The sequence below is a fragment of the Bos grunniens genome, chromosome 21 (assembly GCF_055505025.1).
Source record: "Bos grunniens cultivar Pamir isolate PY7600 chromosome 21, Bosgru_T2T1.0, whole genome shotgun sequence".
Taxonomy (NCBI): Eukaryota; Metazoa; Chordata; class Mammalia; order Artiodactyla; family Bovidae; genus Bos; species Bos grunniens.
In genome coordinates, this window is record NC_141185.1 from 50645700 (window position 1) to 50672343 (window position 26644).

Genomic DNA, 26644 nt, shown 5'->3' on the forward strand with positions numbered 1-26644 from the left:
GTCTAGGAACACAGAATGGAAACATCTGTGCCCCAGGCTCTGTTCTGGATGCGGCTCAGGCCACAGTCTGGAGGGCATCAGCTGGAGTCATCGTGTGCCGAGGAGGCTCTGGCCGGCTGAGGAAGGAGCCTCTGGCCACTGCCCCAGGAGACAGAAAGCCCAGGCCAGGCAGGGAGCAAGGGAAGGGCCTGAGGCTTCGGCACTGCAGGGGGCAGGTTGTCTATCAACTGTGTGTGCTAAAGGGCTAGGGGAGGCCCTGGACACTAAGTAGGTTGGTTTGGGAGCCACAGCTCCCCCTCCCCATCCAAGTTGATTGGATAGCATCACTGACGCAATGGACATGAACTTGAGCAAGCTCCGGGAGTTGGTGATGGACAGGAAAGCCTGGCGTACTGCAGTCCATGGGGTCGGAAAGAGTCAGACCCCGAACCCAAGGTGCCTCCCTTCTCTCTGCCTTTGGAGACAGGCCTGTGTGGGCATCTCTCAGCTCCTCCCCCAGCCTGTCTGCTTTGGAGTCAGAGCAGATGTGACTGTGAATCCATTCGCGGACCCCAGATCTGCCTCCCTTCACTCTGGGCTTCTCTTTCATCTTCCCCTGCTTATGGTCAGCCCTCTATATGCCCAGCAGGAAGGAATTTGCTTTTCCTAAAGGGAACACAAGCTCCCTAAATAAGGCAAGAGCATTCTGGCTGCTGAGCTGGACTCTGAAGAAGTGGAAAGTCAAGAACATGCGGAAATAAGGGAGTCTGGGAGACCTCAGATGTGGGGGCACCTGGAAGCAGTTTGTGTTTTTGACAAGAATCACTGGAGAGTCGGACCCCTGGAAAGTGACTGAGGAAACTCATGTTATGAAAGAGAAGCACGTTCACCACCAAGCAGGGCTTGTGGGGAAGGAGGGTCTGTGTAATGAGGAAGGATGTGACCAATAAATAGGACCTGGCAGCCAAGAGGAAACAAGCAGAGAGGGTGGACAGAGCGGAGGGAGTCGGCTTCCATCTCCACGTCTGAGTCTCCAAGACTGGCAAGTCCAGGGGCCCCGGAAGAGGGGGGCTGGGAGGGACCAGGGGTCTCTGGCACCCCTCCCCCATCTAGCAGATGAGGAAACTGACTTAGCAGCAGTGAGTGCCCTCCTCACGGGGACGGGGCAGGTTTGTACAGGACTAGAATGGACGGGGCAGAATCCCAGCCTGGAGGATGCTGCTGCCACATTTGTCACAAGCAGCGTGGGGCCGTGGACAGACAGCCGGCCTGGGGACAGGGCACCTGGTCCTGACTCTGACTCTGCCACACACAGGGTGACTCTGGACAAGTGCTGCCATCCCTGGGGCGCAGCTGCTCCTCCTCTGTGATGAGAAGATTAAGTGTATCTCACTCAGTCATGTCTGGCACTTTGCGACCCCATGGACTGCAGCCCACCAGGCTCCTCTGTCCATGGGATTTCCCAGGTAAGAATACTGGAGTGGGTTGACATTCTCTTCTCCAGGGAATCTTCCCAACCCAGGGATCCAATCCAGGTCTCCTACATTGCAGGAGGATTCTTAACCTTCTGAGACACCAGGAAAGCCCCTATGACGAGAAGTTTGAACTAAATATAGGATCATTACACTTTCTTTTGAGTGCCACAGTGAGGGGACTGGAGCAGCCTTGGAATTGTGACAAATGGCCCTTAACCTCTCAACAGGAGGGATAAAGCAGCCGCCCCCATGAACCGAGAGGCTTGGACAGCGAGCCCCTCAGGTGAGTCCACCCTGGATAATTCTTTTACTGAAGCACAGAGACATTTCCATCCTCCTGGGAAGTGAGGTCCCAGGGTTGTGCTCAATTTGATTTAGAAAAATATAAGAATATGAGGTTCCTGCACTGAGACTTGCGGAGTTCAATGCATATTTGCTTTTGTGGATGAAAAGTTAGGAAATAGTCAACCTAAGAAAGAATTGCAAACTTTATTGGAACCAACCTGAGAAGTGTAACTGGGGAGACAGTCTCTCAAGAAGCTCCGAGAACTGTTTCAAGGAGGTTAGGGTTGGAGATCAGTGTATGTGTTATTTGGGGGAAGGACATGAAACCAGCCCACGTCTTGGTAGAAGGGTACTTCACTCAGGAAGAACAGATATCATAGTTCATGCTTTTAGTGCTTCCTAAGCATGGACAGATACAAGAAACTGGGTTCACATAAAAGTCTCCTGAAAATATCCAAGTATGTGAGGGCAGGTTCGCCAGTTTTCTCAGAGTACAAAGAACAATCCTGACCTTTTCCCATGACTTCCTTTCAGAGTGGATTGCAGGTCAGTGAATTGCAGCAGCTAGTGACTTGATTCTTGTAGAACTGGGTGGTGGGCAACATTCTTTATCACACAATCTATTTGTTTCCATCTTAATTCCAATCAAGGTTTGGAGGACTTCCCCACGTCAGGTGAGAATTTCATTGATTCTCCACTCAATGTGCAATTATTCATCTAGTCCTGGTAACAGTAGCCAAAATCCTCTGGAACAATTGTCTTACTTGTCTGTCAGGCTCTTGGAAATGGTCCCCACTGTTGCTTCTTCCCATATCTCAAGTCACCTTATTATACTCATGGATCTTATAAAACTGTATATTAGGTCACCTGGTCATTACTGTTTTTATCAGAGGCTCAATGACACATTTGTTAGTGCAAGAGACAATATTCTTGTAAAACGGCAGACTACAAGTAATACAGCCAGTGACATTAATAAGGTCATAGGGAGCAGTGTCATATAAAGTTACAAGGCTGGGGTTAGAAGAACAAAAATGGATCTTTATATTGGGTCAGGTATTTCTGCCCTTAGGAAGGTCTGCTTGACATATACACTGCACACAACAGGGGAGGGAGGAGGTCAAAACAGGCAGAGAGAAACTTGGTTTAAAGTTTTCTTGTCTTGCCTTAAAATATGAATTTTATTTCATTGCTTCTTAAGATTTGCCCGTCATGGGAACCACCTCCTGGAGCCCTCCCCATCCACCCCACCCGCCCCCAGGTGAAGAACTCATGCTTCATCCCAGTACAGGAGCGAGGGGCAGCAGTGGGGGGTCCTTGCCTTCTCCTCCCCGACAGCTCTGCTTGCCTGGGGACACTCTGGTCCTGCTGACACCAGGATGCTGGGCTCTGAGGCTTTGCAGCTGAGAACAGGAGACTAAGAACTATATTGGTGGCTTCCTGGCCACCAGGTATTATAAAGGCTGCTGGTCCAAATGCACCTGTGAGCACAGACATACAGGCACATACACAGGCAAACACGCGCTGGGCGTGCACGCAGGCACACACCTTTAAATACAGTTCTCTGGGGTCTGGTCCTTTAAGAGCTAAGGGGACAGAAAGTCTAGTGTTGGGGACACAACTGCTAGTTGTCTTAGGCTGGGCCATGCCCCCAGGGCCCGGGGAAGGTGCGAGTGGGGAGACATTGGGAAGGGCTCCCGGAGATGGGGGCTTTCGTGAGAATAAAAATCTGCTCCATCCTTCCCAGCTCTGAGAAAATTTGAAGCACTTAGCGTATGTCAGGTTTGTGGGTTTTTTCCTTTTATCTTTGTACTGAGGTTAAAAAAGAGCATTACATTTGTAGGAGAAAGGGCAAGGCTTCATCTATGATTGATAGCAGGGGTGATGGTATCCAGAAATTCCAGAGAATTAAAAAATCCATGTATATTTACATTTATTTAGATCATATTATGTGTTTGTCCTGGAAAAGCAGGAAGCAGCATCAGAAAACAGCTGACACATAGAAACACATGTCTGTGCAGCACAAACTCAAGCAACACAGTTTCCTCGACTGTGGCATCAGCAATACCCACCCATCCAACACCACCCATCAACGAAGTTTTGAAAAGAAACTTTCCATGTAAAAATATAGTTGCCCAGTAATTTTTACCCTTGAGACAATAAAATTTAAAGAAAAATAAAACACCCAGACTAACATCACCTTTAATGCTGGCAGTGGCAATGCCCTTCTCCCTGCAGAGGCAGGACCTGCTTTTTGATCATTGAGGCAGGAGGGCCACATCACTGCCCCTCACCAACACTCCAGACAGGTGTCTTCAAGACTCTTAGTCCCTACAATAGCCTACAATAGCCTCACAGGCCAGGCACTCAGTGTCAGCCACATCAAGCAGCAGCTGGATAGGACGGCCGCAGGCAGCTGCTGGTCCCAGGCGCAAACCGAACAGGTGCGTCTGCTGCTCCAGCTCACATCACTGGACCGCTGGGGCTGCCCATCCAGCTTCTTGTTGAACTGGGAGAGCTGGCAGAGGAGCACAAAGAGCACCATCTGCTCAGACAGGATACCGGTAGGGAACAGAGCTTTTTGTCTTTGATTCGATCAAACCCCTTCACTATGAAGTTCACAGCTCCTTCCAGGAGGAAGCATATGAAGTACACAACCACGAACGTAGGGCTGGCTGATGCTGATACTGGTGGGGGATGCTGAGGAAGGCGATGATGATCCAGTCAGCATAGTTCTCTGGCCTCCTGAGCAGGCCTGGGAAGGCTGGCTTGAACCAGACCATGCCTCCAGGCTGGATATGATGCAGAACGCTTCAGTGGCATAGAGTACAGCAGCCATGAAGGCGAATGCAGTGGCAGTGATGACCCTGTTTTGGGCGGAGCCTGGAGGCAAGAACTTGATGTAGGTGGTGCCGAGGATGATGGACGTTGAGAGGCAGGAGATGGAGAAGTAAAAGGCATGGGCGCAGAGAAAGCCATCCCAAGAGAAAGGGAGGCGGGACCGGAGCCCACAAAACTCCCCTATGAAGATGATGAGGGTCACGGTGAAGCAGATGCACCAGATGAACATGAACCAGTTAATTACATTCCCCTTCATAGTGTCCTCACTGGCCCCCAGCAAGAAGGGCACACAGGTGGAGACCAGCTGCCCCAAGTGGAGGAAGAAGCCCACGATGGGCTTGGTGCCCAGGCCTGAGGATGGGCACATGGTGATCATGGTGGTCAGGCAGGTCACCGGCACCCGTTTGTAACCTTGCTTGTTTCTCAACCAAAGGCTTATGAATAGTTAAACAGAGTTTGATGTTCTGGTTTCAGTTTTGTTTTGCCGGTTAAACGCTGTTTCTGTCTCAGTTCTTTTTCTCTAGAAAATATATAACCACTGAGTCCCTCAAACTGATGTGCTGATCTGAACAAAGTAAGGACCACACTCACCTTCTCAATCCAGCAAGGGGGCCCAGGGGTTACTGTAAAGTCCCCCAAAATAGAAGCACAGCTCATCCCCGGCATGCAGCCTGCAGCCGTTTCCTGCTTCCCTCCTCATATAAATCCCGGCTGAGCCTTGCCGTGCTGGGAGTTGATTCTTCTGGGCAGTAAAACAGCTTCTTGCCGGCTTCCTTAAGATAAAGCTACTTTGCTTAAACCCAAGACTTAGCTCTCTGTATTGGCTTCTTCAGCGACAAGCAGCTGGGCCTGACTTGGGGGACAGTGTTGAGCGTCCAGGCAGGAGTCAGGTCCAAGTCTCCAGCCCCTCTTTCTTCCTAGAGCAAGGTGCAGAGTGCCACTGGGAAGATAGGGTGGAGTGCCAGCTACTCCTAGCGAAGATCTATAGGTCTTTTCCAGCAGCTGCCGAACTTGCTAGTTTCAGGAACTTGCCCTGTCCCTCCCCACGCCTTGCTCACAGGGTGCTTTCTCTCTCTGTTAAGAGAAGGAAACTGGCCTCTGAAGGAGCACCGAGCTCTTGACTGAGTGAGTAGAGGGGTGTGGGTCCCAGGAGCCCCCCTTCCCACCTGTTTGTGTGTATTCTTTGCTCTTTGGAACTCTGGGGCCAGTTGGACACTGCAGAAGTGGGAAATGGCTTGTTTGTGACTCTGTACCACTCTCTTCCCAAGGAAGAATTGCTTGTTTGTTTAAATCTGTTCTGGGGGAGCCAGTGAAGTGGGGGGAGGGGACCTACATCCATCCCTTCTACAAGTCCACAGGCACCCATCTTGGCAGATGGGCAAAACTGGAGGTATGACCCTGTAATCAAGAAAAAAATGATTTTCTACTTTCAATAAATACAACTTGGCCCATGTATATTTTCAGTTGTGAAGAACATTGGTTCCTGCATGAATCTCTAAATTATTCCAGTATTTTGCACTTAGAGCTCTTTTTTCAAGATCCGGAAGTGGGAGGGAACTCCATGCGCAGGTCTTCCTATTACTCCCTAATTAGGATTCTTCCAACAAGGGCACCAAATTAAAGGCAAAAAGGAAAGTAAACTGTGAAAAGCCTGCCATGTTCACAGAGGAGTCTGCAGGCAAGGGAGGGAGAAGAGGGGTCAGCTTCTTAGGGAACTGAATCCACCCCGACCTCTGTGGTTCCTATGATGCCCCAGGCAGGGGCTGCCCTGGTCTGCGCCAACCCCCTCCCCCTCCCCCCAACTCCTGTCTCCGGAAGAGGTGGGGTTCTAGTGTGTTGGTGGGGCACAGCCTTAGTGTCACCACAGCTTGAAGAAGAACGGGGTTCTGAAGTAGTCTTTCCCTTTAAGACCTGACAGGTCATTCAATTTGGCCAGAGTGCGTCCCTTATGGCATGGGGCAGGGAGGCGGGGGCGGGCAGGGCCCTGCAGGAGGTTTCACTGCAGGAGAAAAGTCTGTGACTGTTATTGAACATATGATCTTCTTCTCAACATAGACCTGCTAAACTGGAAAAAACCATCCTCCAAGTTGATCCACAAAAAATGGTGGAAACGTTCATTGGTATTTTTTCTAACCCTCTGCCCAACATGGGCTGATGCACAGATGTGGGTGATGATTGTGTTCACAGCAGAGGAGCGGCACCTTGTCCCAGACAAAGCCCGACACTTGTCTCTCAGTGTTTGGCTTCTTGAGGACTGAGTAGACAAGCCTGAGTTCAGGAACACAGCCACGGGCCAAGGCTCCTCCAGAAGCCAAAAGAGACAAGGAGGGACCCTCCCCTGGGGCATCAGAGACAGAGCAGCCCTGCTGACACCATGTTTCAAAATGCTGACCTCCAGAACTGTGAGAGAATCCGTTTCTGTTGTTTTAAGCCATCAGGCTTGTGGTAATTGGCTGCAGTAGCCCTAGTAGAACAAAATGAATTTCCAGAAATGAAAAATATATTATTTGTCATATTTTTTTTAAGTTCCCAGAAAACCTTGCCAACCTCCTGCTCTAGAGTATGGTGGTCACAGGGATCCCAGGACCCCTTGTCATATCCTGTGTCCCCCAGTGTCTGAGACTCACAGGAGAGGGTCCACTGATCTAGAGAAGGGGGGTCAGTCCAAACGCCCACAGGAGCCAGGAGGGAAGGAAGTAAGTAAAGGGGATGGAGAGGACTAGGGCCCCTGGAGAAGACCAGCTGCACCTGCCGGGGGTGGTGGAAAAGCAAGATGCCGTGTGCATGGCACGGTCTTATGTTTACAAAACAGAAAATAAAGAAGATACTCCCTACAGGCATGTGTGCATGTATGCAAACACATGTCTAAATACATTTTCAGAGCTTGTGACATGTGTTGAAGGCTGTACGAGATGTTGAGAACACCGATGCTCCCTGGAGGAAGGGGTGGACGCTCGTGTGAGCAGGCAGGAAGCCTGGCCATCCCAAAGAGGGGGAAATAGGCACACGTGAGATGATCATAGCCCTGTTTATGTCGATTATACAGGAGAATAAGAGAAATATAGAAAACTACACAAAGGTATAAATGGAAAACAGTAAAGAGGCCATAGCCGATGCTCACCCCCAGCTACTCCCCCAACCCCAAGGGAACACAGCCCAGTGACACCAGATCTCCTGAGGTTTCTAAAGGAGCAGGAAATCTGGATTTTCTTGTGAAATTAAAACACTGCAGCTTCCAAACCCTTAGGGAAGAAACAATACTGATTCTACACCATGTCTTCCAGAAAATACCATGAAGAAAAACAAAACAAATCCTCGGGGCTACCTCCAGTACAAACTGGTTTGTGCCCCTAATCTGGAGCAAACCAAGCTTGCGTGAGCGGGCGTGGGCCTTCTGGGTCCTCTCTGAGGGGGAGGCGGAGAACCGTGAGACCATGAATTGTCTCATGTACATTCAGCTCAAATTCTGCTACAAAAATGAAATTTTAAAAAATTGTTTTCGATTTTGAGAGACTTGAAGATTTGAGGTTGTATGTAAGGATGATCCTACCTTATAACCCCAAAAGATAATGGTATGCAGCACAAGACGCCCCAAATATTCATGGTTTGGGGCCAGACCAAACATGGCTGTGAGATTTTGGGATGAGGCAGTCTCCTGACAAGGGCGAGGGTGATGGGTGGGGAGAACCATTGTGGAGCGGCTGTGTTGTTGTCCAAGTGTCTGACCATTGGGTCCAACTCCACAGATCCTGAGCCTCAGCCGTCACAGGGCCCTGAGCCTGTTCCAGGAGGCTGACTCGATCCACCACCAGCCAGACCAGCACAGCCCTTGGGCACTGGGGTGACACCTGAGACAGGGGCTTCTTGGAGGTCACATGCTGCTGTCTCTGCCTCCGCCCGCCACAGCTCTTCTCCACCTGTGTGGCCTTCTCTCTGGTGGCCGACACGGGCATCTGGAGAGGGGCCACAGGTAACTGGTCCATGTCCCTCTGGTGCATCTGCTTCGTTGTGACCCTCATCATCTCCATAGTCGACTTACGTGAGCTCTCGTCCTGCTTTCCTTTCTTCTGGTGCAACACCACCCTCCTCTGTCTCTCGGCCTCCATCATCTACTCTGTCACCTTTGTCCAGTTCCTACCTGATGGTCCTTACCGGGACCGGGCCATCAGTGCCACTACGTTCCCCTGTGTGGCATCTGTGCTACATGCCCTGTAAGTAGTCTGCATGCGGATCACCTATGGGTTCAAAGAGACCTCCTGCTGTGTGCTCACCATGCCAGGCCTGCTGAAGGTGCTGGAGACCTTTATGTCTGGTTTCATCTTCACCTGCATCATCAACACCTCCCTGTACCTGCATCAGCCGGCCCTGGAGTGGTGTGTGGCCGTGTAGTCCATCTGCTTCTTCCCAGCAGCCCTGGCCATCCTGCTGAACCTGGGCAAATGGCAATGCAGGCTGCCCAGCCTGTATCCCATTTTTCAGCTTGTGCTCAGCCTGCTCTCCGTCCTCCTCTATGTCAGCACTCGGTCCTCTGGCTGCTCTACCAGTTCAATGAGCAGTTTGGCAGACAGCCCCACTGGTCCAGTGATATGGGCTGCATCAATGGGCTCAACTATGACATGTGCTTCTGGGAGCAGCGACTGGCTGTGGCCCTCCTGACAGCCATCAACCTGCTGGTTTACGCGTCTGACCTGGTGTACTGGGCTCGCCAGGTTTCTGTAGGGACTGAGGACCAGCCCAGGGTTCCTGACCCCCCTGCTCTCAGGAGGTATCCTCACCGAGCTCTGTCAGCCCCTGATATCCTCTTCCTGGCTCTCCTCTCTCCTTGCTCGTGTACTTCTCCACTCATCTCACTCTCTTTCTGTTTCCTTCCCTTCTGCTCTGTCTCCTTTCTGTCTTGTGTGGTTGCCCACATTCTGTTTTGCTTCTTTCTCTTGCTTCTCTCATTTTTTCTACATTTTTCTACCTTTTGCCCCTTTCCTGGTCATCCTTGCTTTTCTCATCTCCTGTGTCCTGACCACCTCTCCCCATTTACCTTCTCCTGATCACAGCAGCCTGGCATAAATCAAGCTCCCACTCAAGATCAGATTCACAAGTAAGATAGAAAAGATTGAAAATAACCCAGGTGTTCATCTTTAGGATGCAGATCACAGAATTAACCTTCCTAGTCCACCTTTGAGAAGAGACAAGGGACTCTGCTCTCAGGAGGCTCAAGGCACCTACCCGGGAGCCGACATCGACTGCCAATCTGTGTGGCCCTTGTCTGTGTCACTGTCTTGTGGAAAAGTCTCTAGGAAGACTGATGGGCCGAGGAGATTCAGGCCAGGTTCCAATCAGTCCCTCCCTAGGGTCTGGACCCTCTCTGTCACGTACTGGCTGGCTTGCCAAGTGGAAGTGGTCTGGCTGGGATGGGAACTCAGCCACAGGACCTCTGGGTGGGGCACTAGAGCCAGACCAGGACACACGGGAGCCAGGAGATGAATCCTGGACCCAGAGAAGAGGGAAGGGGCTCAGCATTTACTGAGGTTCTGTTCCCTGCTGGGGCTTCCTTGGTGGCTCAGATGGTAAAGAATCTGCCTGCAAAGCAGGAGACTCATGTTTTATCCCTGGGTTGAGAAGATCTTCCGGAGAAGGAAATGGCTTCCCACTCTAGTACTCTTGCCTGGACAGTTCCATAGACAGAGGGAGCCTGTGGGGTCTGCAGTCTGTGGGGTCACAGCGTCAAACATGACTGAGCGATTAACACTTTTCTTTTTCCGCTTATGAGTTGCTGAGATTTGCAGGAAGACAGACCTGTATTCAAATCTGTCTCTGACAGGAAGTGACTGTGTAAACCTGAGCAAAAAACAGAACACACTCTCTGAGCCTAAGAATCATCATCTGTACAATGGGGATGACAATAATAACATCCCTGAAGATGAATGAAATGGAAGTGATGTCACCAGGTCACTCTGTTGGTGCTGAAAAACATATTGGCCACTCTGTCCCTTTGGGTCTAAGGTACAAATCAAACCCAAGCAGATTTTAAGGTCCTAAACCCACATGACTGGGTTCAAATCCCAGCTCTGACACCTAAACCTCTGTAATCGTGATTGGTTGACCTCTCTGTGTGCTGTGAAAATGGGGACTGAGAACATAGTTCAGGGGCTGCTGGGAGGAACAAATGAATCCACAGCAGAACTCGACCTGCAGTGAGCACGACACATACGACCTCTTGTAACTGTTGTGTCCACAGCAGCCCCGCTGCAGCCCAAGTCCTCAGGGCCCCTTTCTCAGCTGACAGAACGTGTGAGCTGTCACCTGAGGTCTCTTCTGGAGCCAGGCTGGGCTGGTGAGGTTTGCCCAGTTGGTCTTTTCTGGGTCTGCTTCTGACCAGGAATGGAGTAGCAGTGGGGTGGGGGAGCTTAGTTCAAGCCCATCTCCACACCCCTCATTCCAACCAGCATCTGATTCCATAAATCCCTCAAGTGCTTGGCCCATCAGCCCAAACCACTGCCCCCAGTAACACTCCCATTGCTAGTGTGGGACCACTCCTTATGCATAAACCCTTAAAAGAAAGCCTGGTGTTCTTTCTGCTACTTTGGGCAGGAAATGCTTCTTGAATAGTCTGTTCCTGGAACTTGTCAGAGGCTGGCAGGACCCCAGAACCCTCCATCATCTCTCGGACCCTCTGCTCCTCTCTCACAGGTTTTGGCTCCCCCGTGTTCTACTCCCCCCGATCACATGTACTCTGATCCAGCTTTGTTCATGTGTCAACCACAATGTGCTTAAATATAGGCACATAAAGACCTCGTCTTCTAGTATCTTGACGCAAATAGGATGGCTCAGCCACCAGCCCATTAGTAGGAAGTTGTTACTTTTGTATTGAAACAAGTCTGATATGTTAAGAGTATATTATTATGGGGTATTATAAAAAAGAATGCAATATCCCACATTTACTATCATGGAAAACATGAGGCTTCAAAGATAAACTCTAGAATATAGATCCACAAAGCAGAGGTGTCTTGTCCTTTGTTCACTGAAGTTTTCCCAGTGCTGAGCAGAAGGCCTGGTATGTTGCAGGAGTTTATTGAATAAGTATTAACCGAGTTTACAACCTCAGGCTCCTTCCTGCCTGGACCTCCTGACCGGGATACATTCCATCCCTTCTGCCTTTAGGGGAAATGTTTGAGAACCAATGATTCCTTTGTTTTCTCTTTTAATTCTCCCACCTTTCCCATGGCCTTGTATGATGAACATCTCCAGGGAGAAGAACAGTTGAGAACCTGAACTTCCCCCCACCTCATATTTGAGGATGTCCCCATCGTGTGAATCTTGATGAGAAACTGGGCCTCACCTTCAATAAGAAACTCAAAAGGTCAGGTAAATATTTGACCTGCTCCCATGTGAAGTCTGGACACACACCTAAGGAGCAGGTGATACACAGACACCAGGTCAGATCGGATTCCTATTGCTGGGGCCTGAGTAGCATCCAGAGTCTGCTGCCAGGGGCCATGGTGGCTGGACCAGCTGCCCTTGCCTGTGCCCCAGCTGCCCAGCACCCCTCCTTCCTGGTCTAAGCCTGCTCTCAGGCCCGTCTCTCCCTAATAATTCTCTAGCAGCCTTCTAGTACAGTTGTTCTCTGCCTAAGTTGCTAGAGGTGTTTTCTGCAGGATGCAATCAAGAATCTTCTCCTTTAAAAAATGGTGCTATCTGTAAAGCAATTATCCTTTAATAAAAAATAAATATTTAAAAACTGGTGCTATTATCTCCATTTTCTGGATGAGGAAACTGAGGCTCAGAGTGACGTTGCCTGAACAGGACTACTATGTTCCAGGCTGAGTTCTGGTCTCTGTTCAGGGTTGGGGTGTGTGTAGACATGTAGCAGGAACGGCCCTGAGTAGACCAAGAGGAACTGGAAGTACTTCTCCGTGACTGGAGGGAGGGAGGCAATGAAGCTGGAGAGGTAGAAAGGGGTGCGAACCTACAGGGCTTTGGAGGTGACATTGTGCGGTTTGAGGGAGCAAAGAAAAGCGGTCAAAGGTAACTTAGTTTGAGTTCAGCCCAAGCTGACTTTGAGGCAAAGAATGGAAATAGAGGAAGCAGTGAGAAGCTTATGAGGGGAGCACAGGTGAGAAGGCTGGATGGATCTGGACCAAGATCAAGTGGATGCTCTAGAGAGGAGGAAGAGTGTGTGTGTGTGTGTGTGTGTGTGTGTGGTGTGGGTTCACAGTATTTTGTGAAGCGCATCTGTGAAGGTGGTGCCATCAACTGAGACGGGAAAAACAAGGAAGGGTCTGTGTGTGTTGGCGCTAGGAGGGTTCAGGAGATGGGACCAGAAATGGTGAGTGTGAGGCGTCTTGAGACATCCAGAGGGAGAGATCTGGAGGCAGTTGCATATGACTCAGGGTCTCTGTAGAGATCAGTCTGGAGGCCAGAATTGGGGAGTTATCATCATACAGTCAATTCACTTCACTGAGCTCCAACAAATCAGAATCTCTTGGTGAGGGGTGGGTCACATCCACAGAGTGGCCTGACCTCCAACCACCTAAAATAGCAGCCTTGCCCATCCCTGCATTCCAATAACTTTTTTTTCCACTTGTTTTCCCTTTATTATAGTATTTATCACCCACTGACCTGATATTACACATTGGGTCTCAGATTTTCCATCTTGTGCCCTAGAGGATAAGCTCCATGAGGGGGGAACTACTGGTTATCTTCTCTGCTCTCTGTCCATTGTCTACAAAACTGCCGGGCACACACTTGGTGCACAGGCGTATTTGTCAACTGAGTGGAATCTTAAAGTCATAGGACTGGATGAGGACGAGAAGGAGTGAGGGTGGGTAGCTAGGCATCGGGCCTCCTTTCTCCCAGTAGAAGGGCGTGTATAGTGCACCTCCCCTTTAAGTAAAAAAAAAAAAAATTCTGGAGGTCACTGATTCCCAACTGGCAAGAGTCTTGAAGCAGAGATTTTGGATCCCAGGGCCCACAGATGCTCAGCCTCACACTGGCTGCCTAGAGGGCATCTTAAAGGAATTTGGGATAAGTTCCACCCCCAAGCAATCTCTGGAGAATCAAAACAGGAGCTGGTGAAGAACACGAGGGACTTGAAGACACAACCACGAACGTAGGGCTTGCTGTTGCTGATAGTGGTGGGGGCTGCTGAGGAAGGCGATGATGAGCCAGTCAGCATAGTTCTCTGGCCTCCTGAGCAGGCCTGGGAAGGCTGGCTTAAACCAACCATGCCTCCAGGTTGGATATGATGCAGAACGCTTCAGTGGCATAGAGTACAGCAGCCACAAAGGCGAATGCAGTGGCAGTGATGACCCTGTTGTGGGTGGAGCCTGGAGGCAAGAACTTGATGTAGGTGGCGCCAAAGATGATGACGTTGAGAGGCAGGAAATGGAGAAGTAAAAGGAGTGGGTGCAGAGAAAGCTGTCCCAGGAGAAGGGGAGGCGGGACCAGAGCCCACAAAACTCCCCTATGAAGACGCTGAGGGTCACGGTGAAGCAGATGCACCAATTCAGCGTGCACCAGTTAATTATGTCCCCCTTCAGAGTGACCTCACTGGCCCCCAGCGAGAAGGGCACACTGGTGGACAGCAGATACCACAAGTGGAGGAAGAAGCCCACGGTGGGCTTGGTGCCCAGGCCTGAGGGTGGGCACATGGTGATCATGGTAGTCAGACAGGTCACCGGCATCAGTTTGTAACCTTGCTTGTTTCTCAACCAAAGGCTTATGAATACTTCAACAGAGTTTGATGTTTTCTGGTTTCAGTTTTGCTTTGCCATTTAAGCTCTGTTTCTGCCTCCGTTCTTTTTTCTCTAGAAACCACTGACCCCTCGAACTGATATGCTGATCTGAACAAAGTAAGGACCACATGTTCTCAGCACAGAAAGGCTCCTGGTGGTTACTGTAAAGTTCCCCAAAATAGAAGCACAGCGCACCCCCGGCATGCAGCCTGCAGCCGTTTCCTATTCCCTCCTTGTATAAATCCCGGCTGAGCCTTGCCTTGCTGGGAGTTGATTCTTCTGGGCAGTAAAACAGCTTCTTGCCGGCTTCCTTAAGATAAAGCTACTTTGCTTAAACCCAAGACTTAGCTCTCTGTATTGGCTTCTTCAGCGACAAGCAGCTGGGCCTGACTTGGGGGACAATGTTGAGTGCCCAGGCAGGAGTCAGGTCCCCAGGTCTCCAGCCCCTCCCTTTCTTCCTAGAGCAAGGAGCAGAGTGCCACTGGGAAGACAGGGTGGAGTACCATCTATTCCCAGGAAGATCTATAGGTCTTTTCCAGCAGCTGCCGAACTTGCTAGTTTCAGGAACTTGCCCTGCCCCTCCCCAAGCCTTGCTCACAGGGTGCTTTCTCTTTCTGTTAAGAGAAGGAAACTGGCCTCTGAAGGAGCACCGAGCTCTTGACTGAGTGAGTAGAGGGGTGTGGGTCCCAGGAGCCCCCCTTCCCACCTGTTTGTGTGTATTCTTTGCTCTTTGGAACTCTGGGGCCAGTTGGACACTGCAGAAGTAGGAAATGGCTTGTTTGTGACTCTGTACCACTCTCTTCCCAAGGAAGAATTGCTTGTTTGTTTAAATCTGTTCTGGGAGAGCCAGTGAAGTGGGGGGAGGGGACCTACATCCATCCCTTCTACAAGTCCACAGGCACCCATCTTGGCAGATGGGCAAAACTGGAGGTATGACCCTGTAATCAAGAAAAAAATGGTTTTCTACTTTCAATACAACCTGGCCCATGTATGTTTTCAGTTGTGAAGAACGTTGGTTCCTGCATGAATCTCTAGATTATTCCAGTATTTTGCAGTTAGAGCTCTTTTGTTAAGATCTGGTAAGTGGGAGGGAACTGCAAACGCATATCTTCCCATTACTCCATAGTAAGGATTCTTCCAACAAGGGCACTAAATTAAAGGCAAAAAGGAAACGAAACTGTGAAAAGCCTGCCGCGTTTACAGAGGAGTCTGCAGGCAAGGGAGGGAGAAGAGGGGTTCAGCTTTCTAGGGAACTGAATCCAGCCCCAGCTCTGTGGTTCCAGTCCTGATGCCCGAGGCAGGCGCTGCCTGGGCATCTGCGCCCCCCTCCCCCCAACTCCAGTCCCCGGAAGGAGGAGGGGTTCTAGTGTGTTGGCGGGACACAGCCTTAGCGTCACCACAGTTTGAGGAAGAAAGGAGGTCTGAAGCAGTCTCTCCTTCTAAGACCGGTCAGATCACTTGATTTGGCTAGAGTTTGTCCCCTGGGGTGCGGGTGGGGTGGGGGCGTGCCAGGGATGGATTTCCACTGAGACGATTCCCTGCAGGAGCTTTCAGTGCAGGAGAAGAGTCAGTGGCTGACCCTTCATACAATCTTTTTCTCACCTCAGACCTACTAAACTGGAAAAAAACAAATCCTCCAAGTTGATCCACAAAAAAAGGTGGAAATGTTCATGAGTATTTTTTTCAAACCACCGTCCAACATGGGCTGATGCACAGATGTGGGTGATGATTGTGTTCACAGTGGGGGAGCCCCACCTCATCCCAGGCAAAGCCCAGCACTCATCTCTCGGTGTTTGGCTTCTTGAGGGATGACGGGACAAGCCAGAGTTCAGTAACATGGGACGAGCTAAAGGGCCTCCAGAAGCTAAAAGACGCAAAGAGAGACCCTCCCCTGGGGCATCAGGGACAGAGCAGCCCTGCTGACACCTTGTTTCAAAACGCTGACCTCCAGAACTGTGAGAGAACAGGTGTCTGCTGTTTTAAGCTGCCAGGCTTGTGATAATTTGTTGCAGATCTAGGAAACCAGATTTAATTTCCAGAAATGAAAAATATATTCTTTGTCATATTTTTAAGAAAATTTCTCAGAAAACCTTGCTGACCTCCTGCCCTAGAGCATGGTGGTCACTTGGATCCCAGGATCCTTTGTCACATCCTATGTCCCGTGTCTGAGACTCACAGGGGAGGGTCCACTGATGCCCAAGGAACCAGGAGGGAAGGAAATAAGGGGATGGAGAGCACTAGGATCCCTGGAGAGGACCAGCTGCACCTGTCTGGGGTGGTGCAAAAGCAAGATGCTCTGGGAACACGTGGTCTCATGTTGACAAAACAGGAAAAAAGATGCAGATATTCCCTACAAACATGTATGCATGTATGCACAAACATGTATGCTTGTGTGCACACACATGTCTACACGTGATTTTACAGCATTTGAAATATATTGAAGGCTGAGGTTGAGGTTGAGGACATGGATGCTCCCTGGATGGAGGGGTGGATGCTCCTGTGAGCAGGCAGGAAGCTTGGCCATGCCGAAGACAGGAAACCAGTCACAGGAGAGATGACCATAGTCCTGCTTTATGTCAGTTATACATGAGAATGAGAGAAATATAGAAAATACTAAACAGAGATGAGGATGGAAAACAATATAAAGAAAGAGGCTAGCAGCTGCTTGTCTCCAGCAACACCACTGCCAAGGGAACCAAACCAGGTGACACTGTATCTCCTGAGGCTTGAAAAGGAGCTGTAATCCGAATTTTCACGTGAAATTAAAACAATGTGCAGCCACCAAACACTCAGGGAAGAAATAGTAATGCTAGTGATCCCACATCATTTTTTCATGAAAACACTGATGGAAACTGTGATGGAAACTGAACACATCAAGAGTCCACCTGCAGTGCAAACTGGCTTGCAGCCCCTGATCTGCAGCACATCAAGCTGCATGTGCTGATGTCCAGAGCCAGGGCCTTCTGGGTCCTCTGTGAGGGGGGCGGGGAGGTAGCTGGCATGGATTAGGGTTCCATGTGACAGGCCTTCTGATGAACCCGTCACATGCTTTTATTCATTTAATTGACACAAAGTAGGTATAGAGACATTGAACAGAAGGGGAAACGGAGGTTCTATTGAGTAGCTTGCCATGATCATCCAGCTATGAAGGCTCTACTCCTTGTCACTCTGAGTGTCCATCTCATCTCACCCTTCTCTGCCCTTCTCGCACCTCCTCTTTCCTTCCTCTGTTCTGGCCATGACCTTCCCAGCTCACTGTCTTCCAGTCCACATGCCTGGCTGCCGGGCAGGCAGGGCTCAGCCACATCCAGGCTGTGCTATGACCGGAGCACCACGTCCAGGCTCACAGATTAGAGTGGACGAGGGGCTGCTGGGAGACTCAGATAAACTTCCACTTCCTGCTTTCCAGGGCACAGGCCTGACCCAGGATCACGCGGTTGGAACCCCCATGCCTCCTCTTCTCCATATGCTCTCTCTAATGCATTCAATGGATTCAAAGCATTCAAGTTGTCTCTTATCTTAGGTGGAATTTCAGGGTGAGTTCAAGTAATTAAACTGGGATCAAACTGGGGTACACAGAGCATGACACTCCCTCCCTCACCCCAGTGCCCCTTCCCCACCCTGGCAGTGCCCACTAGGAGGCCAGCAGGCTCCAGGGCTCCCCTGCAATGGGCCTCAAGGAGCTTTGTGAGTCCAGGGAGGTTCTCAGGTTTGCTCTCTGTTTCTCTTTCCAGCCTCAGCTTGTCCCAGGGTTTATTATCAGCAAAGGCAACAAGGCCCCTGATGGCAGGAAGCTGGCTGGGGCTCAGGCTGCTGGCCCTTCAGCCCTGGGGGCCTCTCAGCAAATAGTCCCTTGGAAACAGGGCGGCTGTCCCCGCGGAGGGGGCGGGCTGGGAGGGGCCTCATTCCCCCCAATACTGGACCCTGGAGGAGCCCCTGTGGGAGCAGGACTGCAGCCCTGGCTGGTGGGACTGTCTTGGGCGGTGACCTGGGCAATTCCATGGTCTCGAAGGTCCCTGCCACATGTCCCTGTCACAGCCCTGAAACCCCTTCAGGCCCCTGTTCTCGTCTCAATTCCAGTCCTGGCCCCTCCTCCATGGGAAGGTTGGCTCCATTCCTGCATCCCTTCTGGGTCAGAAGACCCCTACTGGGCTGCCTCAGGGCCCCAGGGACCCTAGGATCCCCCCAGTCATCTCCACTCTACCCCACCCCCACCCCAGTCCGGGGTGCATTCTCAGGGTCACCCCCTCCCAGGGTAACTGCAGGGGCCTCCTCTTTCAACTCCTGCCCTTAAAAAGGGGTGATCATCCGTCCATCCCCACTCCCTCCCTGGATGCCCTGAAAGACTATACATCAACCTCAGACACAGCATCCATGTTCATTTCCAATCCCTTTTTACCAGCTTGGAAGCTGCTAAGAAGTCTCCCAGGCCAGGAGAATCCTGCTCAGGTAGGGCTTCTAGGTCTTTCCAGACTCCCACCTGGATGGCAGCCCTGGAGCCCAACACTATGTTAATCTATTCTGTGGTTCCTCAATGTCACCCCACCTTGGAGTCATGCTGGGTTGGGGTCTCCCTACCTTATGAGGAAGCATCACATGTGAAGGCAAAAGTGGGTGGAGGGGATTCATAACAGTCCCTACTCCCATGTCATCCTGTCCCCACGGGCTTGCTCTCACCCCGTGGCTCCTCCCTGTTCACCCCTGAAGCTGCCCTCCTCTGGGTGGGGCTGTGTCCCCTCAGACGGCAGCTCCTTCTAGTTATGCTGCGGGGAGGTGAGGCCAGGACACGTGTGCCTTCAGGTTGCTGTAAAAGGAGGCCGTGGCCCTGACGATGTCTCCTGTGTCCCAGAGCCCTGAGTTTTGGTCCTGGGATCCCACCCACGGGCCTGGTTGACCTGATGGGCTATAGAACAAAGTGCTCAAACCCATGGCTTTTTAATTTTTATCTTGGATTTCCACTGCTCCACTTTCAACCTTAGGGAAGGCACTTGACTCCTGGTTTTCCCATCTGTAGAACAGGGTTAGCACAACAATAAACAGTTCCTTTCTGAAAATCTTTGGGGTCAGATATTCTCCAGAATTCGGAATTTTTCACTTTTGACAGGTGACATGATACATATTCTCTATAGGACATGACACCCCACTGGGGTCTGAAAGCACTTTGGGATCAAACACATTACTGTTTCAGCAAATGGACTTTTGAACATTTACACTGAGTGAAATAAGAAAGAAGGAAGAAAGTTTAGTCTCTCAGTCATGTCCTACTCTTTGTGACCCCATGGACCATAGCCTACCAGGCTCCTCCATCCATGGGATTTTCCAGGCAAGAGTACTGGAGTGGGTTGCCATTTCCTTCTCCAGAGGATCCTCCCGACCCAGGGATCAAACCCGGGTCTCCCACATTGTAGGCAGACGCTTTACCGTCTGAGCCATCAGGGAAGTACATACAAAACTATAAATGATCTCCTGCCTGTTCAGCTCAGAATTGGTTACCAAACAATTTTTTTTAATTGTTTTTCTAATTTGAAGGTTTGTGATTGTAGAAAAAGACCACAGTATACTGTATTTCTGTAGATATTGATGTGCAGCAAAAAGACATAAAAATGTTGGTGGTTTGAGGCCAGATCCAACTCATTTGTAAGATGAGCCAAGTCTCCTGACAAGGCCAAAGGTGATGGGTGGGGACAGTCATTCTGGAGCAGCTGTGCTCTTACCTGAGTGTCTGAGCCAATGGTTCAAACTCCACAGATCCCGAGCCTCAGCCCTCATAGGGCCTGACGGTTTTCTGATCATCTCACTTAATCTACCTTCAGATCTGGATCTCTCTCTGATGAGTCCTAAGTGAAGACCACTCCATATTGGTGACTCTAACCTGCCAGACCTTCACAACACCATGTCTACCAGACGGATAATTCCTGAGGAAGATGATGTGGACACACTGTGCTGCTTTCTCCGCCTCCCGCAGGTGATCTCCATGTGTCTGGCCTTCTCCCTGGTGGCCAGCATGGGCAACGAGAGGGGGGCTGTAGGTAACTGGTGCCTAGCCATTTGGTGCCTCTGTTTCACTGTGACCGTCTTCATCTCTATGTACGACTGCTTTTACTACGACCGGATACTACCTTTTTTCTGGTACAAATTACCTATCACCTATGCCTGCTATGCGACACTTTTCTGCCTCTTGACCTCCATCATGTACCCCATCTTCTACGTCCAGTACCTGCCTTATGGTCCTTCCCGAGACCGGGCCATCGCTGCCTCTGCGTTCTCCTGCATCGCGTGTGTGCTCTATGCCATAGATGTGGCCTACACATGGAAACACTATAAGTTCAAGAACATCCCCTGCTACGTGCACACATTACCAGGCCTGCTAAAGATTCTGGAGAGTGCTGTGGCCTGTGTCATCTTCGTCTTCATCAGCAACACCTCCCTGTACCTGCACCAGCCGGCCCTGAAGTGGTGCGTGGTCGTGTACTCCATCTGCTTCGTCCAGGTAGCCGTGGCCATGCTGCTGAAGCTGAGTGGCTGGGAGAACAGACTGCCCCTCCGGCTCCCCATTTTCCATCTGGGGCAGACCATGCTCTCATTCCTCCTCTATGTCAGTGCCATGGTCCTCTGGCCACTCTACCAGTTTGACGAGAAGTTAGGTGGACAACCCCACTGGTACACTGATATGAGCTGCGTTGATGAGCTTACCGACTATGGCTGCGTCTGGGACCAGCGACTGGCTGTGGCCATCCTGACAGCCATCAACCTGCTGATGTATGTGGCCGACCTGGTGTACTGGACCCGCCAGGTTTTGTAGGGACTGAGCACCAGCCCAGCACCCCTTATCCCCTCCACTCACAGGGAGTGTATTTGCAGAGCTCTGTTGAACCCTGATGCCCTCTTCCTGGTTCCCTCTCTCCCTCCTCACGCCCTTCCCGTTCATCGCGCTCTCTTTTCTGTTTCCTTCTCTCCATCTGCTCTGTCTCCTTCCTATTTTCCTTGGCTGCCCATGTCCTATTTTGCTTCTTTCTCATCTTTTTACATTTGCTGCTTTTTGCCCCTTTTCTGGTCATCCTTGGTTTTCTCGTCTCCTACATCCTGACCACCTCTCCCCATTTTCCTTCTTCTGATCTATCAGGACCTGAGACTCCTTCCTTCTCTGTCTACCGCCCCTCCCACCTCCTAAGGTGCTGACTCCACAGCACACAGCCCTCTGTGCAGCTGTTCACACCCTGGGCCTCGGGAGGGGCCTCATTGCCAAAGTGTGTCTGTCCCCCGGGTGCCTTAGTTGCTGTGTGTTTCTGGGGTGGGAGTGATGGTGGGTAGCTAGGCATTGGGCCTCCTTTCTCCCAATAGAAGGCAGTGGATAGCGCACCTCCCCTTTAAGTAAAAAAAACATTCTGGAGGTCACTGATTCCCAATGGGCGAGAGTCCTGAAGCAGAGATTTTGGATCCCTGGGCCCAGCCTGATGCTCAGCCTCACCTGAGATTGGCTCCAAAATTCTTCCGAGCTTACTCAACACTGGCTGCCTAGAGGGCATCTTGAAGGAATTTTGGATGACTTCCACCCCCAACCAGTCTCTGGAATATCGAAAAAGAAGCTGGTGAAGAACCCCAGGGACTTGCAGACACCTGGCTGCAGTGTTGGTAAGGGGCAGTGATGGCCTCCTGCCTCAGTGATCACAACTGCAGGTCCTGCCTCTGCAGGGAGAAGAGCATGGCCACTGCAGCCTTATGTGATGCTAGCCTCAGATTATTTTTTCCTTTCTTTTTCTGTCTTCTGGTCAGGAGGCCAATAATTATTGGGTGACTTGTTCCTAAAGAGAAAGTTTCTTTTCAGAATTTCTTAGGCAGGTGGTTTGGGGGTGGGTGTGGGGTGGTTGTTGCTGCCTCCATTGCCAAAGGAACTGCATTGCTTGAGTGTGAGAAACACACGTGTGTGTGTTTCTGTGTACCTGTTGCTTTCTGCTGCTGCTTCCTGAGTTTCTGGAATCAGGTAAAATAAACATAGAATTAAAATTTTTTTTCTAGATCTTTTTGTTTCCATCAGCCTCTGCTGTCAATCATCAGGAAAAGACTTGTACTCTTTCTCACACACATAGTGTTCTTTTTAATCTCAGTATAAAGATAAAGAGCGTCGTCAATGGCTCAGCAGTAAAGAATCCATGGGCAATGCAGGAGACAATGCAAGAGATGCCAGTTTGCTCCTTGGGTAAGGTAGATCCTCTGGAGAAAGGCATGGCCACCCAGTCCAGTACACTTGCCTGGAGAATCCCATGGACAGCAGAGCCAGGTGGGCTACAGTCCATGGGGTCACTAAGAGTTGGACATGACAGAAGCCACTTGGCATGCATATAAATATGAAAGGGAAAAAAGCAAGAAACAAAAAGCCCAAAACAAAATCCACATATTCTAATACCCCAAATTGACCTAGAACTCAAAAGAGCCCTAGTCAGTTTTCACCCTCACCCAAATCTATGTTTTGGAGAATCACTCCCACTGACTCTCCACCTCCATCTGGACCAGAGCCTGGGGATGTGGCCCAGCCTGTGAGGCAAGAGGTTGGGCCCCACCCCAATGTCAACATCCTGCCCGCTACCTCTTAAAGGGGCCATGACAGCCCCTCAAGGCCTCTCTTTAAAGATGTGTACCGGTGTGGATGTTCAGTGCACCTGTGTGTGTACATGTGTGTGTGCTCGTGTCAGTCAGTCAGTTCAGTCGCTCAGTCGTGTCCGACTCTTTGCAACCCCATGAACCACAGCACGCCAGGCCTCCCTGTCCATCACCAACTCCCGGAGTTTACCAAACTCATTTCCATTGAATCAGTGATGCCATCTAACCATCTCATCCTCTGTCGTCCGCTTCCCTTCCTGCCTTCAATCTTTCCCAGCATCAGGGTCTTTTCAAATGAGTCAGCTCTTCACATCAGGTGGCCAAAATATTGGAGTTTCAGCTTCTACATCAGTCCTTCCAATGAACACCCAGGACTGATTTCCTTTAGGATGGACTGGTTGGATCTCCTTACACTTCAAGGGACTCTCAAGAGTCTTCTCCAACACCACAGTTCAAAAGCGTCAATTCTTCGGTGCTCAGCTTTCTTTATAGTGCAACTCTCACATCCATACATGACCACTGGAAAAACCATAGCCTTGACTAGACGGACCTTTGTTGACAAGTAATGTCTCTGCTTTTTAATATGAGGTCTAGGTTGGTCATAACTTTCCAAGGAGCAAGCATCTTTTAATATCATGGCTGCAATCACCATCTGCAGTGATTTTGGAGCTCCAAAATATAAAGTCAGCCACTCTTTCCACTATTTCCCCATCTATTTGCCATGAAGTGATGGGACCGGATGCCATGATCTTAATTTTCTGAATGTTGAGCTTTAAGCCAACTTTTTCATGCTCCTCTTTCATTTTCATCAAGAGGCTCTTTAGTTCTTCTTCACTTTCTGCCATAAGGGTAGTGTCATCTGCATATCTGAGGTATTGCTATTTTTCCCGGCAATCTTGATTTCAGCTTGCTTCCTCCAGCCCAGCGTTTCTCATGACAAAGTCTGCATAAAAGTTCATATGCCGCCCTGTAATGACACCAACAGCGCTATATAGTAACTGGTGATGAGAAATGCACCACAAGCCTTCTTCTCCTGTTTGCAGCCACAAAGCCTCAACCCCAGCATCCTAACATCACCAGGGCCAGAGGGGCCAGACAAGCAGAGCTGTGGGGGAGGGGAAGGGAGTGACCCCACTGCTGCCCCTCACTCCTGTACTGGGGTGAAGTGTGTGATCCTCACCCAGGGGCTGGATGGATGGAAGGGAAGGACTTCCAGGAGGTGGTCCCTGTGGCAGGAAAATCTTAAGCAACAATGAAATAAAATTCCTATTTTAAGACAAAACAAGAAAAATTTAAATTGAGCATTTTGGGTCTGTCTGTTTCAGATTCTTCCCTCTCCTCTAGTGTGCATATTTCATCTGCATTATGCCTTAACCAGACCTCTTCAAGGGAAGAAATACCCATTTCACCACAAGGGTGACATTTTCTAGAGGAAGCCATGTAACTCCTTAGAAGATAGTACTGCTAACTTACTTAGGACCTGATTAATGTCTCTAGCTGTATTACTTGTGCTCTGCTTATTTTAAGGATTCATGCCTTATTTCTTGTATTAACAGATGTGTGATTAAGAATGTGATGAAAAATTAATGGTGACTAGGCCTCTTGAAATGATTCATATAATGTATATAGTTTATAAGATCCAGGATTGTAATGCAGTGACTATTCCCATATGGCTCTGTGGTAACGAACCTGCCTGTTAATGCAAGAGACTTGGGTTTGATTCCTAGGTCTGGAAGATGCCCTGGAGAAGGAAATGGCAACGCACTCCAGCATTCTTGCCTGGAAAACCCTATGGACCGAGGAGGCTGGCGGGGTACAGTCCATTGGTCTCAAAGATCAGAGATGACTTAGCGTCTAAACCACAACAACAGCTACAGATATGGGAATAAGCAACAGGAAGGAACCATCTGCTCAGGACTTGGGCCCAGACCACCTTTTTTCTGGGAGCCTTTTTTGTCCTCATTCAGTCCGATGACTTTAAGATTCCACTCATTAATAAATATTCTTGTTCCCCAAGTGTGCATGTGCCAGGCCCTATTCTAGACACTGGATAGAGAGCAGAAAACAGAACCAAGAGATCTGGCCTCGTGGAGCTTGCACTCTAGTACAGGAGACGTGCACATCAATACATAACATCAGTCAGTGGGCTATTAATGCCATGATAAAGGGAACACAGGTAAGAAGGGTTATTGGAGTGCCTGTTGGCGGTGGGGGGCAAGGCTGCTCCATGGATGTGACGTTTAAGAAGAAACTGAAAGAAGAGTGTAGGCTGAGGGAGGACAGCTCCCCAGTTCTGTCTCCGGAGCTGATCTCTACTGGAATCCAGAGTCATATACACCTGCCTCCTGATCTCCCCCTTCAGATGTCTCGGGACACGTCACACTCCGTAGGTCCAGTCCCACCTCTTCAATCCCCCACTCCCAACACACGCTGATCCTTCCTCATGTTTCCATCTCAGTCAATGGCACCACCTTCCCAGATGCTCTTCACAATATGCTCCTGAACCCACCCACTCTTCTTCATCTCTAGACCACCTGGTCCAGATCCATCCATCCCCTCTCCTGTACTCCTGCCATAAGCTTCTAGATGCTTCCTCTATTTCCATCCTTTCCCTCAAAGACTGGTTTGGAGTAAAGTCAAAGTACGATACTCTGAAGATTTCTGTTTGCTCCCTTAGGAAGGAACACAGACTCCACAACATCACCCACCTGCAAAGCCCTGCAAGATCAGACCCCTTTCTACCTCTCCAGCCTCCTCCCTTGCCTCCAGCCACTGACAACTGTTTCTAGTTCTCTTGGTCATCTCAGAGCCTTTCACCTTATATGTCTACACACCACTCGCAACCCTGAACTGAGACCTGAGTTCAGCCAGGTTCACAGTAGTCCTGTGCTCAGTCTATGCTACTCTAGGTCTCAGTTTGCTCATCCAGAAAATGGAGATAACAGCTCCTGCTTTTAGTCATAAAGGCTGTTAACTGTACCCTCCAGAGAACATCTCTGGCAGCATAATCAGCGAACAACTGTACTAGAAGGATACTGGATAGCTTGGAGAACTGCTAGAGAGGGACCAGCCTGAGAACGGGCTCAGACCAGAAATGAGGGTGCTGGACAGCCAGCTCACAGCCAAGGGCACTTGGTCCAGGCACCGTGGCCACTGGAAGCACACTGGATGCTCTGTAGGCCCTGCAGAAGGAATTCTGGTCTGTCTTTGTTTCTGTGTACACCTGTTCTTGTGTGTCCAGGCCCCAGTTGTGGGACAGGTCCAATACTTACCTGGCCTTTTCTTTCTTGAAGCTTCCCTGATGGCTCAGACAGTAAAGCATCTGCCTGCAATGTGGGAGACCTGGGTTCGATCCCTGGATCAGGAAGATACTCTGGAGAAGGAAATGGCAACACACTCTAGTATCCTTGCCTGGAAATCCCCATGGACGCTGGAGCCTGGGATGCTATAGTCCATGGGGTCACAAAGAGTTGGCCACGACTGAGCGACTGCACTTTCCTTTCCTTTTCTTTCTTATTGAGGGTCAGGCCCAGTCTCTCCCCAGGTTGCACACATTATGGGATTCTCCTCAAATATGCTGATGAGGTCAGGTCCTCAGTGATTTCCCTCCTTGGAGATATCCATCACAGAAGGTCAAGTGTTGTTAGGAGGATTAAATGGGACAAAACATGACTCAGAGATTCTCAAATATTCCCCCCAAAGGCAGAAGGGATGGAATGCATCCCAGTTGGTAGGTCCAGG

At 50.1% G+C, this 26644-nt stretch overlaps 3 protein-coding genes and 1 pseudogene across 6 annotated transcripts; 2 read left to right on the forward strand and 2 right to left on the reverse strand.

Annotated features, from left to right (window-relative positions):
* Nucleotides 1-4077: 4077 nt before the first annotated feature.
* On the reverse strand, nt 4078-4953 carry LOC147349712 (myeloid-associated differentiation marker-like). The gene is made up of 2 exons (XM_086364998.1): nt 4390-4953; nt 4078-4281 (listed from the first exon to the last, which is right to left on the reverse strand). Exons 1-2 carry the CDS (start codon nt 4951-4953, stop codon nt 4078-4080), a joined length of 768 nt encoding a protein of 255 aa, XP_086221124.1.
* A 3476-nt stretch (nt 4954-8429) lies between these two features.
* On the forward strand, nt 8430-9752 carry LOC147349713 (myeloid-associated differentiation marker-like; annotated as a pseudogene).
* Nucleotides 9753-13627: 3875 nt separating this feature from the next.
* On the reverse strand, nt 13628-14221 carry LOC147349714 (myeloid-associated differentiation marker-like). Its single transcript, XM_086365000.1, has one exon. It carries the CDS (start codon nt 14219-14221, stop codon nt 13628-13630), a length of 594 nt encoding a protein of 197 aa, XP_086221126.1.
* Nucleotides 14222-14924: 703 nt separating this feature from the next.
* LOC147349715 (myeloid-associated differentiation marker-like) lies at nt 14925-24919 on the forward strand. 4 transcript variants are annotated; one of them, XM_086364660.1, is made up of 4 exons: nt 14925-14970; nt 17715-17841; nt 18708-18754; nt 20119-22309. In XM_086364660.1, exon 4 carries the CDS (start codon nt 20199-20201, stop codon nt 21105-21107), a length of 909 nt encoding a protein of 302 aa, XP_086220786.1. In that variant the 5' UTR covers nt 14925-14970; nt 17715-17841; nt 18708-18754; nt 20119-20198; the 3' UTR covers nt 21108-22309. The 4 variants fall into 4 exon arrangements, 3 of the variants coding, with proteins under 3 accessions (XP_086220786.1, XP_086220785.1, XP_086220784.1); XM_086364659.1 differs by lacking the exon at nt 18708-18754; XR_015150086.1 differs by lacking the exons at nt 17715-17841; nt 18708-18754; nt 20119-22309 and adding an exon at nt 24631-24919.
* Nucleotides 24920-26644: the final 1725 nt, after the last annotated feature.